This window comes from Falco biarmicus, chromosome 11, assembly GCF_023638135.1.
Source record: "Falco biarmicus isolate bFalBia1 chromosome 11, bFalBia1.pri, whole genome shotgun sequence".
Lineage (NCBI taxonomy): Eukaryota > Metazoa > Chordata > Aves > Falconiformes > Falconidae > Falco > Falco biarmicus.
The window spans coordinates 26,496,960-26,512,905 of record NC_079298.1 but is presented as its reverse complement, the minus strand read 5'-3'; the positions used below and the strand labels follow the sequence as shown (position 1 = coordinate 26,512,905).

The 15,946-nt window shown below is 38.7% G+C and overlaps 1 protein-coding gene across 4 annotated transcripts; it reads left to right on the top strand.

The window, feature by feature from the left end:
• The first annotated feature begins 206 nt into the window (after window positions 1-206).
• FNDC7 (fibronectin type III domain containing 7) lies at window positions 207-14,812 on the top strand. Of its 4 annotated transcripts, none has more exons than XM_056356500.1 (14): window positions 207-1,062; window positions 1,528-1,546; window positions 2,625-2,882; window positions 4,705-4,959; window positions 5,685-5,945; window positions 7,226-7,405; window positions 8,838-9,092; window positions 9,842-10,099; window positions 10,541-10,795; window positions 11,663-11,917; window positions 12,494-12,754; window positions 13,364-13,393; window positions 13,921-13,987; window positions 14,304-14,812. In XM_056356500.1, exons 1-13 carry the CDS (start codon window positions 1,000-1,002, stop codon window positions 13,959-13,961), a joined length of 2,391 nt encoding a protein of 796 aa, XP_056212475.1. In that variant the 5' UTR covers window positions 207-999; the 3' UTR covers window positions 13,962-13,987; window positions 14,304-14,812. The 4 variants fall into 4 exon arrangements, with proteins under 4 accessions (XP_056212475.1, XP_056212476.1, XP_056212472.1 ...); XM_056356497.1 differs by having other exon boundaries at window positions 209-1,062; window positions 7,148-7,405; XM_056356499.1 differs by having other exon boundaries at window positions 210-1,062; window positions 7,148-7,405; window positions 14,413-14,812.
• Window positions 14,813-15,946: the final 1,134 nt, after the last annotated feature.

The window sequence follows — 15,946 nt, the reverse complement described above, 5'->3', positions numbered from 1 at the left end:
TCTCCCTTCCGCTCCCCCGCCCGGCCCCGCCGCTCCCTCTTCAGAGGCGGCGGCGAAGGGCGCCGCCTGCTCCTGGGGTGGGGGGTGCCGCCGGCCCCGGGCAGCCGGGCCAGCTGCAGGGCCATCTATTGCTGCCATGGCGGCGTCCGAAATTCCCACTGGGGAAGCGCCCGGCGACCAGGGCTCGTCCGCTGAGGAAAGAGTCGCCCGCCGCCCCTCAGGTGAGGCCGGCACGCCGGGCCCTGGCTCCCGAGCGGCGCGGCCGGCTCTGTGTGCTGTGCGGGGAGCGGTGCGGGGGCGAAACCCGCCGCCGTCCCGGGTGCCTCGGGGTGTAAAGCTGTCCCGCCACTGTGGCTCCCTCATAACAGCGGCCCCCAGGTACCCAGGTACATCCGTAAGCCACCAAAGAAAACACTGTCAGTTCATCGAAAGATACCATTTCTTGACACCTGAAATGGCCTGGCAGAAATTTTAGTTTGGAAACGCAGAGGCATGTTGTCAAAGGGGAGCCAGCAGCTGGTACGGATACGAAGAGATGAAAATTTCTCTCCCCACAACACGAAGCATGAGGAAGAGCGGTTCCCAGTTGGCATGGCAATGTGCTGTCCAAAGGGGAGTATCATTCCTGAGAGAAAAGAAGAGCTTTCTAACTGGGCAAAGATGGCAATAATTTCAAATTTACATTACAGAATGTAATTATGTTATGTATCGTGCATAAGCAATACAGGAACCGGATCCTGCAGCAGAAGGGGAAAATCCCACCGCCCGCGGGCCGAGGAGTGCAGTGCCATGGCGGGCTCGTGTCATGGCAGTTCTGGCGAGGGCTGGCAGGCCGCGGGCCAGCGGGGCGGAGGCCTGGCCTCACACAGCCTCCCCTCAGCCTCCCCTCATCCGGGGAGTAAAGCTGCGGTGGCAGTGCTGCTGCAGAGTATTGCTGGTCACAGCAGGGACCAGCCTGAGCTCACCCCCCTCTGAAGGCTGGAACAAAGTTCTGACAAGATGTGTAATGCAAAAAGTCAATCATTAATACTTGTTGGACTGCTTTTCAACTGCCTAGAAATGGTGAGTGCAACTTACTTGCTTTAAAACTGTTTTCAAGAATGATACTGTATACTCTTTGTAAAAGTAAACTTAAAAGGGTAGAGACTACCTGACACCTGCTTCTAGGTTAATATTTTGTTACTATTACACTTTTGCACTGTTTATGAATGACTGAAAAATAAAAGAATATATTAGGATCCGAGGTCTTTCAAAGTCTGCCAACAACTGAAATTGGGATCTAGAGCCAGATGCAGAGAGGAAGACTAAGAAGTTGTAGATCTACATACCCGTACCAAATATCATTGGTCGCATAATTTCTGTACTTAAAGATTCTGAGGAAATACATCATATCAGTATAATGTATTAATAAAATGCAGTGGTTTAATTTGTTGTTGTTGTTGTTGTTACTAACGTTTATTTTTTTTTAATTTTCCAAATGAAATATTTCACTTTGTATTTCTAATTTTTTTACATCTTCCTTTTCAGATCTTTTCAGCTAACACAGGTAAATCTTCAAAATGGTATTTGCTTTTGCCTGCTTATTTTTGAACAGGTCTGAAAAGAACATGCTCATGTGATTTCTAATAAAACATTCTGTAAGTTCAAACAGCTTTATAAACAATTGTTTTTAAGTTTGATTCAGGTTTAAAAAAATCTATCTTGATGTCTTTATAAATTTTAAACCTCATTTTTAGGAGTCCCAATTCTGTTGGGCACTCACACAAAGATTTTGACAGACCACTTACACCTTGACACTAGTGTGAACCAGGGAGAACACTCAGCTGGATAGATTGTGCTGTTAATTAGCTACATAACTGTGCTACAGATAGGATTCAAACTGTCCTGTATTTGCACCCAATTAACTGTTGTATCTTTTTGTACTATAAAAAAAACAACCAAAAAACAAAAAACCACCCATCTCAAAAACACACACCAGAAGCATGATCTCCTAAGCACAAATATTTCCAATGTTTCACAACATTTTGTACTTTCTTCTATCTCATATTTTGTGCCTACAGCTCCTATTGCCTTAAATGTGAATATTGACAAGTTTAAAATATGAGGAATGCAAGATTACATTAAATGCTCTCAGAATTCACTCTCTGGTGACAGTTCACTTTTCTTCATATACTGCCCTGTCAAGGCAATATTGCAATGTTGCAATGTTGCAGTATCTGGACACTTACTGTAGCATATTCTTTTCATAATTTGCCAAACAAGCATTTGATCCTGTTCATGTGTGGATGTTGTTGACACTGGTTGTAAATTCACATATGGATTATGCCCAGTATTTTTTAAAAAATAATTAGACTATAGCATATGAGGGTTTCAGGAAAAATAGCTATCATCACAACCTGATATTATGAGAACAAGCAGCAGTTGTTACAGTAATTAATGGATTACAAAAGTGAACGAAGGAAATAGCACTCCAAATTCAGTGGAATGCCTTTAGTCCGAAAATTAGGTCATGTAGATGCTTGATAAGGCACTGAACAATCTTCTTGTCAAGACTTGACTAAATTCAGGAATGACTGAAATTATTTTTTTATAATTATTTTTATTCTATATAATTTTTTTTTTAGGTTTCTCTGTGTCTATATTTGATGTGACATCACGAAGCATTTACCTCATATGGCCCAAGTTTTCAGGAGCCTCTTCTTACAGAGTCACAGCTACAGCTGTGAATACTGTAGGCCATTCATTACTGGCTCATTTTAGTGATGGTACACTTAAAGGAACACTAACTTCGTTAATTCCCAATACTATTTATGCTATACAAGCAGAAGCCATAGACAAGAATGGAATTATTCTTGCAGAAACACAGATTATGCAGTCAACAGGTTAGTAAGAAAAACTTTGTTCAACCTAATTTCCATTAACATTTGGAGGACTGGGATTTTATCCTTGATGTTTCATTGTACTGGTAGGGAATAGTCCTGTTGAAGCCTTTTGCGAGTTCTCCTACTGAGTACAGTATTAGCATGATTAACTCCATTTCCTCGCTGCTTTTTTTAATGTATATGTTTTCCTTTCCTGCCATCCCCAGCTTGCTCAGACTGCAGCTTTCCAAATCACTTACCCTTTCTTTACGAATGCAGATGTGAAGCTAAATGTATTTTCCACTACTGATGCTGATAAACAGTATTTTTGTTTCATTCACAAAAGAACTTGTAGTATATAAGTCATTGATGGATATTGAATAAGAATATGCATAAACAGAAATGCTTTTTTATTTCATCACTGAAATGTAATTGAAAAACTGTTCTGTTGAAATTCTGTTTTTAAAATAGTTTAACTGGTGATTTTTAGAAATAGCCATTATTTTTCCAGTAGAATTTGTTTCTTCTAAACATAATTATTACAATAAAAATTGAAAATAAAAAAGTAGCAGTGTTTATCCTGATAAATATAAAAAACCCACCTCCGTTGCTAGCTTAGTTATGGGAGAACAGATATTAATGATTAATGTTATGTAAGTTATTTCTGATATAAATCATATGCTATATATTCTTTACTTGACTGTTAGCCAAGTAACTCCCTTAGACTTGCATAAGGATTTCCTTCACAGAAATTTTTATGAATTGTTACTAAAGACAATTTTTTAAAAGAAAAAAAAATCATAGTGCAATAGTTTGCTCAAAGATCGCAAAAGACACACATGCAGATGTTCCATAGGCATGATCACATAGAATATATGCTACCATTTTTACAAATGCGGCAAAAGAGGATGTCTGACTATGGCTGGATAAGAAAGTAATTGGGACTAAGAAAGTGGACGTAATGCTCAGGAGTTGTATAATACTTGCTAGGGTCTCTGAAATCCCAAATTAACTGCCTTACTATAAATAAGTTTGCCTCAAAGCATGTACTTTTGTCCCAAATACTTTTTAATTCCTTTTCTTAATTTTAGGTGGGATGCACTTTCGTTTTATCTTTTTTTCCTCTTCTAGTGAGTTTTTTGCAGCCTTGCAATTTATGGACTTGCTTTACATATGCTGATTCTAGTCTGAAAATCCTGATTACTGAACATAAATTACTTGTGGTTAAGAAATACACTCTCTGTAGTTACTTTGTCACTGCAGTACACAAGAGCTCTTTCTTAATGGCTTGCAGCATAGCATAATAGAAAAGCATTTAATTGCAGTATTTGATGTGTCATGTTATTGTATATCTGCTCTGAGCAGGGGGTTGGATAAGATGATTTCCCATGGTCCCTTCAAAACTAAATTATTTTATGTTGCTTTGACATAGAAATGCCTATTATTCAGCATCCTATTTCAGACTGCTTTGTATAAACATCCACTTCTTCTTTGTATGTATTGTTTTGTATACTGCTTTCTGTAAATATCCAGTATAGTTAATGTGCTATAGAGCAAGCCTAAAAAGAAACCTCTCATTTCAAACTAGGTTAAAAAACGGTAATTTTCAATAGTGATCTCAAGGGTACTAGAGTATTTTTATTGAGAGATGAAAGTTGGTCTAGAACATCTCAAGACTCTGTATTTTGTTGATATTCATTTAAACTTCATTTAACTCAAACTCACAGAAATTTTAGGCCGTTTGTCCTCCACTTTACCTTTGCAAAATGTTCAGAGCACTTAGCATTTCATCAGGCTGATAGAGTTCCCCAATTTCAGTATGTCTATCGTCATTTCCATTTAGCTCCAGACATACCTGTTATTGACCAAGCTTACTCAAAACTTAGCAACAGTATCACAGTGGAATGGAGAGCAGTACCTGGGGCTACTAGTTATCTGCTGACTGCACAAGATGGAGATTCCTTCATTGAAACTGTAGTTAAAAACTCTCCAGGCACAGTGACGGGACTGAAACCTGCCACCTTGTACAGAATCACTATCAGATCTATAAATTCAGGAGGAAAAAGCCAGCCTTCACCTTTCAGAAAAGCAAAAACAGGTGACTTTCAAATTCTTACTCTTATTTCAAACTCTTTAATGTTGTTATAATATAAAGCATTCATGCAAGCATCTTTTTTTTTTTTAATTTGAACAAAATCCCAAACAGTATAGTCCAGACATGTACCAGTACTGAATTATTATAAACTTGTATTTTAAATTGTATTGATCACATTCTCCTTTCAGTTTTTGAGGACTAGAATTTGGCCATCTGACTTAATGACCAGGACAAGAGTCTGAATTAATGCTTTACTTTATGACAGTACTGTAAGTTAAATGTTTAATAGGAAGTTTTACTAGCATTTGTATGAATTTATGTATTTTCTGTTAACAAAATCATATTTTATTTTAATGAAAGACATAACTTGAAGAAATTAAGGAAATGAACAACTAAAGTTATAAAATAGTAAGACTGCGAAACTTAGAGGACAGGAAATGCAGTATCTTCTTGGTGATTTTCATTCTTCTACACATTTGACCTTTCATACTTTGTGCATGAGCTACATTCATTTTACAAAACTTGTAATATCATAATGAATGCACCAAATCAGTTTTCATATTTATTCTGTCAGTCTCACATTAATTTATTTTTCTGGTTTTATTGTCACTGAATCTGTCTCCCAGAGTTTGGTGATTGTTGTTTCTGTGTATTCATTTCAAATGTGGCCCTTTCGGATGGTATTAATGAAAAAAACCAAAAGCTTAATTGGTGTTCTTTCTCAACAGTCCTGGCTGCTCCAGTTCTGTCTGTTAGTTCTCCAAGTTGTGACTCCATTGCAGTGAGCTGGAGAGCTGTGTACATGGCAGCTGGATTCTCTGTGTCCCTCATGAGATCAGATGGTTTGGGCAGAATGCTGAAGGAGAACACCACCAATACGTCCTTGATATTTAAAAATCTAGATCCAGGAACTCTCTATACTATCAAGGCGTATGCCTGGAATGTAAATGGGATTCCTGGAGATGATTTCACGTATAATCAAAGAACAAGTAAGTTTTCTTTTCTGAAACCAAGTAAGCATTTAAAAACAAACAAACAGAAAGTGTTTATGTGTATGAGTGATTGTGTTTTGTTTTTCAAAGACACATTGGGTAGATTTTCAGATCATATAGTCTTTACCCCATCTCAAAGTTCAAGAAAACTTGGATGACATGGCTATGTTTAATGAGTAACACTGAGGCAAAGATACCATTAACTAACACTAAAGTTGTTGTTTTGCTGATTGACTGGATACCAAGCAAAAATTAATTTAAAATCAAATCTCAGAATAAGTGCAGTTTATTATAAGGGCAACTAGCGTGCAGCATGATAAAAGGAAACAGTACTAATTATGATGCACAATATGATAAAAGAGAATAGGAGCAAAGCATCAAATCATTACTTCAAAGTGTTACAGAGACTAAGAAAAGAACGCATCACCAATTACCACCTTAATGTCATCCAGGCCCACACTTCAGCTGGGAAGCCCTATTGCAGCCAGGACCCAGGGTCTCTTGCTAACTGGGAAAATTCCTACGTGGTGCATCCACCTGCAGGCGAGACTTCTGGCCCAGTCCCAGAGCTTGCCCTCCTTTATACTCAGTGAAAAACAAAAATAGTTTACACAGCTAGCACATGTAAACTTTTAAGTTTAGGCTGAATGATCTCATGATTCATAAGGTTCACACACACCAGGGACATTGGCCCGAGCGTGGTGGAGTTACCATCATAACACAGCTGCACACAATATTTATTGTCTGGATGGTCCTGCTCATATCTTGCTTGTTCACGGGGCTCAGGACAAACACCACCTGCTCATTAAAGTAGTCCTTGAGCTCCCCAAGGTTACTAAATTAAACAATTCCTAATTAAAGACAAAGACTTTTTCATAAGCAGTAATCAATTTAATAAATTTTCACCACAGCTGTACCCAGGACAGGCCTGGGTAAGGATTACACAAGCTTATTCTGATTTGAGGATTTTTCTAACTGTGAGAAGCAAATACTTAAATAAGGCAGGGAGTTTCAACAGAAAGTTTTGTGACAATGTACAACTAGAAACATTTCCCGAAAAAACTGTTACTTTAATATGAATGAGGGTAAGGTCTGCACCACAAGAATTGTATTTAGTTTGCAAGTTATGAAAAAGAACGTGTCTGTAGGCAATATGCTAAGTTGTATTTTTCTGTTCCAAACTGATTGATATACCATAGGTCCTAATGCACCAGCGGATGTTAAAGTAGCTTTTAATAGTGGCGCTTTAAGAGCTATTGTTTCTTGGATGCCAACAGAAGGAGCTCTAACTTACAGTGTGACAGCCTCCAGTGGACTCTTGAAACTGAAGTGTAACACATCTTCTGCCTCCTGCATGGTGCCATCGCTCCAGTGCGGCTCTGAATATTATGTCTCTGTCACAGCATACAATGATGCTGGAGCCAGTAAACCTACTGATGCAGTAAGCTTAAAAACTAGTATGTGTCATTGATCCTTATATAGCTTATGGCATTTTAGCATGTATTACCTTAATTTCAGATATAAATTAGTCCATTACAATTCATGAGTGGTTCTCAAACAGTTATTTCTGCTGCTGAATTTGTGCATGAACTGTGCCATATACCTTTCAATTACAGGGATAATAGCCTAAACTTTCTTCATGTTCCTGTGAGGAAAAGCTTGCAATGGGTTATATATTGTTGGCTCAACCAGTAAGCCTGCATTTTCCTCTTACCAGAAGTACCTGTTCTAAAGTCAGTTTTCTGAGTGTAAAACTCATGTAAGGAATAACAGATCTGTCCTACTGGGTCAGGTCTGTCACAAAGAGATTGGGAGAAATCCATGAGGAAATAGCATTAAGGACTTGCCCTAGGCTGAGGACTGTTCTAGGCTTCATCTGGTGGTTAGTTAGTAAGGAGGTCAACAAAACCACATTCAGCTAAAGTAACACCACTAGAATAAATTAAGAGGCCATCAACCATTCTCAAGCAGCAGCTTTGTCAGGACAAAAGGTTCCTGCTTTCAGCCACTTCACACCGCTGACAGAGGTTATTGCTTCCTGATCTGTTAGGTCAACTGCCAGTGTACCAGAATCTAAATCATTTTTTTTACTATGTGCTACCTTAAAGGCAAAACGTTATTTGCTTAATTATTTGATGTAACCTGCCTCATTTTGACTTCTCATTGATGTGAGTTAGAGATCATCCATGTGAGCAACTCAGAGATGGATCTAACGGGATGAGCATGCCTTAAGCAAGAGACAACTTTTAAGCTGTGGGCTGTAATCTTCTCAGCCAGGATTGCTCCAGCTAGATCATGTATATTCATTGTAATAGCAGCAAGCTAAACATTTTGAACTAGACAGAAAGTAAATGTTATTTAAGCAAAAGCCATGGGGTTCACTGTTTAATGTGACATTTTGGCATGCCACCAGAAAGGAAACCTGACCAAAGGACAGCTTTATTCAGACACAGCCAGTGAGTTTCATACTTTCATATAAGGGGTTTTCACATAAAGGCTTTTGGATGCCAACTGCTATTCAGGCTAGTATTCCGATTGTCATCCAGAACTACTATTTGTGAGCACAGGCTGTACCAGTTTCTTTTGAAATACTGCCTGGTGCCACTGGTTTTGTTCACAGGGGCTCCTTAAGCTCTTTTCTTTAAGACAGGAAGGTTGCATCTATTTTGTTCTGTGAGAGTCGTACTCACTTTTTTATCTAAATGTAAGGAGCATCCTCTATAGAGACAGATAAGTTGCTGTTTTCTTGAACAAGACAGAGCAACTGTTCAAGCTGAGTAGAATAATTCATACATACATGGTTTCCCCTTATTCCCCAAAAGTGTAACTTCAATAAAAATACTATGTTTACAATTCTTTTTTTCTTTTTTAAAACGGTTTTTTTTTCAGTTCCTTGTGCACCGGTAAATATATCAATTGAAGAGGGTGAACCTGGCCGCTTGTTGGTATCATGGTCTCACGTCAATTTCGGACATTATTACGTGGTTTTTGTGAAGAGTGATGATGGCTTGGAAGTGCACTGCAACACATCACGTACTCAATGCCGTTTCCAGTCAGACTGTGGCTTCACTTATTTCATCAGTATCTTTGCATATAACAAGGCAGGGCAGAGTCCTTTAGGTGATGTATTCAATTACACTACCGGTAAGTGGCAAGGAATTCTTGCAAATTCATTTTGGATCCTTTAACTGGGTTTATTATAGAGCTGGTTGGATGTTTTTATTGGAAGATAGTGACTTAAACTTCTGGTTTTATTCTGGTTTTGGGCAAAACACACATAGGTTGGCAGAGAAAAAGAACCACTTCACATTGCAGCTGAATTTGGCTTGCATAGTCAAGTGCAACAACATGCTTACAAACTTGAAAACAGTTTAACAATTCACAATCATCAGGCATGGATGTACAAATAACACACTGCTGGCATAACATTTGCATTCTAGTCCCGTTTTTTCTGTTGTGGGTTTTTTGGTTTGGGTTTGGTTTTTTTTTTTTCCCCTATTGCCTTAGGAAGGGTGTACCAAAATCTTAAACTTCCTCATAGAGAGTTTTCATATTTGGAAAGTGAAAAAGTAACAAAAGCTCAATGGAAAGCTCTGAAGAACATTGTTAGAGTTACTTAACCTCTAGGTGCTTTGATATTTTAAATCCAGGATATACATAATTCCTGTATGTCTTTGTGTTACCTATACCTTCGAATGCCCTCTCTTGATTTGGAAGGAGGGGTAGTGAGTTAGTTCTGGGCGTAAGTCTGGATGAATGAGACTGTTCGCACAGTATCAGTCACCTTTGGGTACTTAAGACGTGAAGCAGATCGGTGAACGAAACGCGGCTCTCGGGTTTCGGGCCAGCTGCCGGCCGACGCTCAGGCCGCCCGCCCTGCGCTCTGTCCCCAGCCCCGTGCTGCCCCAGCGACTTCAGGGCCGTGGTGGCCTCCAGCGACACCGTGCGGGTGACCTGGGCCCCTGTCCGGGGTGCTGAAATCTACCAAACCAGCGCGGCCGGCCGCGGCGGGCTGCGGCTCTGCAACGACACCGCCACCGCCTGCACCCTGTCGGCTCTGCAGTGCGACACCCGCTACAGCATCACGGTTTATTCCTTCAGCGAGGCCAGGGGCAGCAACACGTCCTGTGCGTCAAAGGACGTGGCAACAGGTATTACCATCATTCTTATTTTCCTTTAGCAGAAGTAATTAGTCGGGCGCTGCAGTGATTCACAGATAAAAGGCATTACTGGGGTGCTAAGTTCCTGTAACGGATAAAAATAATAAATAAATAAATAAATAAATACATACATACCAGAAGTCTAAAACTATACTGTAAGCAGGGACCTAAAACCAAATTTGGATTGAAAGCTTCTGATAGCTCCAAGTTTTTGAAGAATCACATTTACAATTCATCTCTGAGTTTGCATGCAAAATCCTTTCATTATCAGTTCTGTCACAAATTCTAAATTCTCACCAGGAGTAAACACTTCAGGATCATATACTTTTCCAGAGTAGTTTTTTAGCTCTAACTGGAATTTAATTTTCACGTGTAACTTAAATAGTATGGATAAACAATCTGTTCAAATACTGTTCACGTGAAATATTTCAGCTCCCTGCAGTCCTGAAATTAAAAGTATCTCAAAGGAGGCGCTTTCGGTAGTCAGCGTGCACTGGCAATCTAACAACGAAGCAGCTACATACATTGTCACTGCCAGAGGAGAGGCTGGACTTTGGCATTGCACGAGCTCTGGAAATTCCTGCACCCTAATTAATCTTCCCTGTGGATCTGCTTTCTCGGTTAGCGCTATAGCAAGATCACCAGCAGGACAGAGTTTACCAAGCTACAGTGTCCCTTTAGAGACAGGTATGTGGGAATTGTAAATAGTGGAAAATGTTTAACAGCTTATTATTAAAATAGTTCTGTGTCTCTATATGTTTTTGGCTTTTTTTGTGTGTTTTTTGTTTTTAATTACAGTGTGTGCGTATTATACTATCTGTTGCTGGATGTCCTCTACTTAAACGTGTGTGTCTTTGTGTGTGAGAAGGAAGGATCACTTGGCGCTTGCCTCATACTGAGAAGCCTTTGTGCAAGCAATTGTCACGTGGCACAGCTAACTAAAATATAAGAACATAATCCACTAATGTAATGCTTAACTTCCTTGTCAGCATTTTGACTTTTAACATTTCTGGGAAAGGCAATGAGGTAATGACAACAAATAGTGTGAAGAACAGATTAAAGCACATCCTACTCACCATTCCTGCTATTAATTTGCTAGCAGAGTTTTGTCCTGTACCAGTCACCCAGACAATCCCCAAGCACAGTTCAGAGGTTAATGTACACCAGGATTTATTTTTACAGGCAGTTTGGCTGCAGTTATTTTGCATTGTAGATGAAGAGGCTTTAAACAGAGATGGACTGAGCTATATGACTTGAGGGGTAGAGATGGACCCTGACATTCTGATCACAATTTTTGGTGATTTTTAGAATCTTGGTGAATAATGATCTTATTAAAATTCTAGGGTTATAACTCACTGTTAGAGACAAATCGATCTCATTTTGTTTATTAGCTTTCCAGAATAGTCAAGTAATACTAATGTTTGCCTGAAAAGTGCACACCTTCATGCCTTTGCTCTTGCTTATGTACTATTCCAGTTGCAACCCCCCAAAATAACTTCAATTTTCCAAGTATGAAAAAGAACTGACTTCTCTATTTTTTTTGTTCTTTTTAAGCTCCTTGTTGCCCTAAAGACCTGATACTAACTCAAGTGACACAGTCTGTAACAAATGTCAGCTGGTCTGTTGGGATGGGTGCACGGACATACGTAACAGCACTGGAGTCTCCAAAAGGACAGGCAAAGTGTCACACCCTTCAAAACTACTGTCTCCTGGGATGCATCGCATGCGGCACCAATTATACTGTATCTCTGAAAGCAATCAGTGAAACGGGTTTGACATCCAGTTGCACATATCAAGGATATTCTTCCAGTATGTAAATGCAATGGGGAAGAAAAAGACTCAATATACAACTTGCTTTGTGTAGTGTTCCTCTCATACAAATAGTGCAGCTGAAATTCAATACATAGTTAATACGGTTGCAGTTCCCTCTTGAATAAACGCACTTTGGGTTATTTTCACATGTAATTTAAGCCCTGTTCTTATAACAGCCATCAGGTGGAAATTTAAAGATGTTTTTATTACGATGCTCCAGAATCAATTTTTAAATTTAAATTACTACAGCATAATAAACTTTTAGAGACCACAAAAAGATTCTGGGCACTCTAGGGTAGCCCTGGTGTCTCCGTATTCAGGAGAGAGCAACAGTATTCCAGCGTTTAAAACAATGGCTGAATTCCAGCTCCATAATACGAGTCCGATAGAACATTTTCTTCCCTAGCTCAGTTCAAAAATTATTTTGCCTTTCTATGAAATAATAATTTCTCATTGAAATGCTGTTATCTAGTATGATCGAAATCATATCATCTGGTTTAAAGTGCACTCTATGAATTTGTAACGTATTGTGGGTTCACAAAATTTGCTTATTAATGTTTTTTATTTTATTAGGTGCTTGCTGCCCTTCTGGAGTGAAGCTATATAGACTTGGCAATAATGGTATCAGGGTATACTGGCGAGCTTCTGATGAAACGATAAACTACAATACTGATTTACATGGCTCAAAAGGCAATTTCACCTGTACCCCTCGCTCAGGTCTAAGCCACTGTGATATCACCGAGATACCTTGTGGAGACGTCTACACAGTGGTAGTATCTCCAGTTACTGATAAGGGGATGAAGCTTACATTTTGTCCTAAAAAAATATATTCAGGTAAAATTTAAATGTCTTTGAATGATGTATTTTTGTCCACGCATGTTAGATGGTTACGTTGTAATCTGAAATTATGTGAGTAAAGATGGCATGGAATGGAACTTTTCTATTCTGATGTTGAATCCAGAATAAACTTTATGGGTGCTATCTTGCACTACCTGTGACAGGAACTTCTTAGGAGCATTTTGGGACTGGGCATGCTTATGTACACAGGTGCCTCTTAACTGGATCACCCATAACCTGGAGAATACAGAGAAGCTAATTTTCAGGTGGGAGGTTAGTAGTGGTTAGATACAAAAGCAAATAAATGAGGATTTTTAATTGCTTTGTTTTCTAACTTTATAGAATTTCTGGGTTTGAATAAAGAAACAAATCAAGAACTTCTACAAATCATTTCTAAGCACATTTCTGAAGTAAAAATTGTTTAAAGCGGTAGAAATTCCCTTGGGATTCCTTTCCCAGGGTGTAAATTTAATCCATTATAAAACCTACTGCTATCGGATGGGATTGCACAGTTGTATAGCATGGACTACATTCAACAGACTACTAATATTTTCTGGCTTACAACCTAACACCTAACATTTATACTTCTGTTTCATGTCATTTCAGTAACCTGTTCTGGAAGCTCTGTTGGAATGGGTAAGAGCACACAGTACATTCATTCCAAATCCATGATGTTTGTGAAACATGTTACCATCATGTAACTCCAAATAAGGTGCAGATAATGTACATATTTGATAGTCAAGGCTTGTGTTAGTGTTTTGCACGTTTGTCTCACTGCCCATAGTAACATAAAATTAAAACCAAAAAATCTTACCTATATTGTGGCCTGTATGCCATGGTGCATTCTACACTGTCACAACATTTACTATTTATCTGATAGCACATAATAAAAAACAGGCTTATCTCCTATAGCCTTGCCATATGCCATATCCCATTACAAATTAAACTACGTTGCACTTCTGATTATTTTTTTTAAGCATATATAAAAAAGCATGGCTTACCTCAATCTATACTACCTTATTTCTTCTGGGGTTTCAACAGGATAGTCTTGTGCTTTATTTGCCAATGTAAACTTGCAGCAACTTCAGCCACTGAAACAAACATTTCTCAAGGCAGTTGCTTTCCGTAACTGAAAGTGTCTTAATTTCTGAATTCTGTTGTAGTGATTTATAGAGGAAAAAGCAATGCAGAACAACATATCTAGAGGAAAATGCTGGTTCAAATAAAGAGGTAAGTTATGAGTCGTAGTTCAGATTAGGATCAAACTTCCCCTGCTAAAGAGCTTTGGGATTGGAGAGATAAGCTTCACCAGTATTGTATACCCTAAATACAACTGGTCTTTTAAAATCCATCATAATTACCTCAGAAACCTCAAGTTGTTTACTCCTACTATCAATACTGATTTGTCCTCTCCTCCATTTACAATAAAACCCTATTTCACTTCATTAAGCCTCTTCTAATACCTCCTATAGTTCCCCAGAAAAGTATTAAAAATACAAACAGATCAAGATACTCTTTAGCACTCATTTGCTTTCTTCTCTGCTAGCTAAAATTGCTCATTCTCCAACAAAAAGTACTGGTGTTCTGGACTATTTACTGCCCTTGTCTCAAAAGGATGGCAAGAAGTCACTGCGGACTTTTTTTTCCTCCCCAAGGTTGATCATCTCTGCTGCTGTTCTCCTACAGCTGTCCTGCATGTTAAGGTTCTTGGTAACACCATCCTCCCCAAATGCTCCTCTCAGTCTTTCTTTCCCTGAAGATGGAAAGATGACATCGGTGCTTAGCTGCATCAGTCACAGCTGCTTGAAGACTGGGAGGAGGGAAGCTGAACAGCTAGCCATATCCGAGATCTAACCCAGGACATCACACTTGGGCCCCCAACTGATGAGATAATTTTTAAAGTGCAGATGAACACTGATAGAGATCTCCGTAGTCTTGAACTGTAATTTTCCCTGTAAAGCAATCTGTTCTAAAAGCTCTTCCAAGACAGTTATGAATCGGTAGGTGTGTTCTAGACCTAATGTATCAATGAAATAGTAAAGGCTGAAAAAACAATTAAGAGTGCAATCTCACTCCTTAAAAAAAAAAAAAAAGCAGCTGTTTAGGTGTACTCAGTTAAAAGTAGCTTCAGGCTTAATCAAGTATTCTAAGGCTATTTCATTTTAGTTTAGATTTTCAAAAAAAAAGTTTCCTCCTTTACAATTTTGAGAGTGACTCATGAGGGTAAACATAATATTCTCTTCACATCAACTGATGTGTTTTGCTTTGTGGCTAACGCAGAACTGACAGTTATTAAAATTTTAATTCCCCATTTTTCAGAAAAGGCAGAACCTTTGCTCATACTCCCCAGTGGTTTCTTTTTCAGCCAAAATAGAAACCAAACTTCTAGGGTTCTACATACACATAAAAAGTAAAACAATGACTCAAAAATACCTTACAAAGACAGTCTTAAGAAGCCTATGTATAAAGTTTACCAAAGGCAACAAGGTTTTTAACACTACTTTCAGCTTATAGAAACAGACACCGTGCATTCTGAAGTTTCCTTCCTTCACAGAACGCGGTTGTACTGTGTATCACAGTCACTGCTTCTGACCACTTGCACAAAATAGTCTCATGGGAATCTCACTCTTCAATACAGTGACTGTAGATGGCCCAAGAACTGCATGTTCCTTCTTAGAACATGACCTGCATTTATTCCCTGCCAAACAATTCTTTAGGAAGCATTATTTAAAACTGCCCCCACATCACTTAATGAAAAGTTGGGTTTATTTCTCACTGAATTTGAAAAAACAATTAAAAACGTAAAAATAAGTATTTTTCACAACTTTCTTCCTCAAGGGTTTTATTTAAGTATTTTTTCTTTGCAGTCATCATTGTCAAACACTGTCACCAAAGTCTAAGTGTCTAACCAGGTGCCTCTCAACTGGATTTTCAGAGGTTTCCAGCAATCAGTTTCTTTTGGAATCAAATTTAAGCCACAGGTTTCTTCATTTCATATAAACAATTCTGGTATTTCCATGCTCTAACAGTAACTCTAATGTATTTTAAGCAATTATAAACTGTTGGTGTATTTTTTTTCTTCATTCTTCCTGGCATACAGACACAGACATCTCAGAATTGTACTACAACCTTGACAACGCTGTAGTACTATTTTTGTCAGCTCCTCTCACTTTTCATGATCAAAAGCAA

What these genes read in the sequence shown, in the direction of transcription:
- FNDC7 (XM_056356497.1), top strand. Translation starts at nt 1,000, where the DNA reads ATGTGTAATGCAAAAAGTCAATCATTAATACTTGTTGGACTGCTTTTC. An exon ending in GTCAAAGGACGTGGCAACAG is followed by an intron (nt 10,100 to 10,540) that starts GTATTACCATCA and finishes GAAATATTTCAG; the next exon opens with CTCCCTGCAGTCCTGAAATT. An exon ending in TCCTAAAAAAATATATTCAG is followed by an intron (nt 12,755 to 13,363) that starts GTAAAATTTAAA and finishes ATGTCATTTCAG; the next exon opens with TAACCTGTTCTGGAAGCTCT.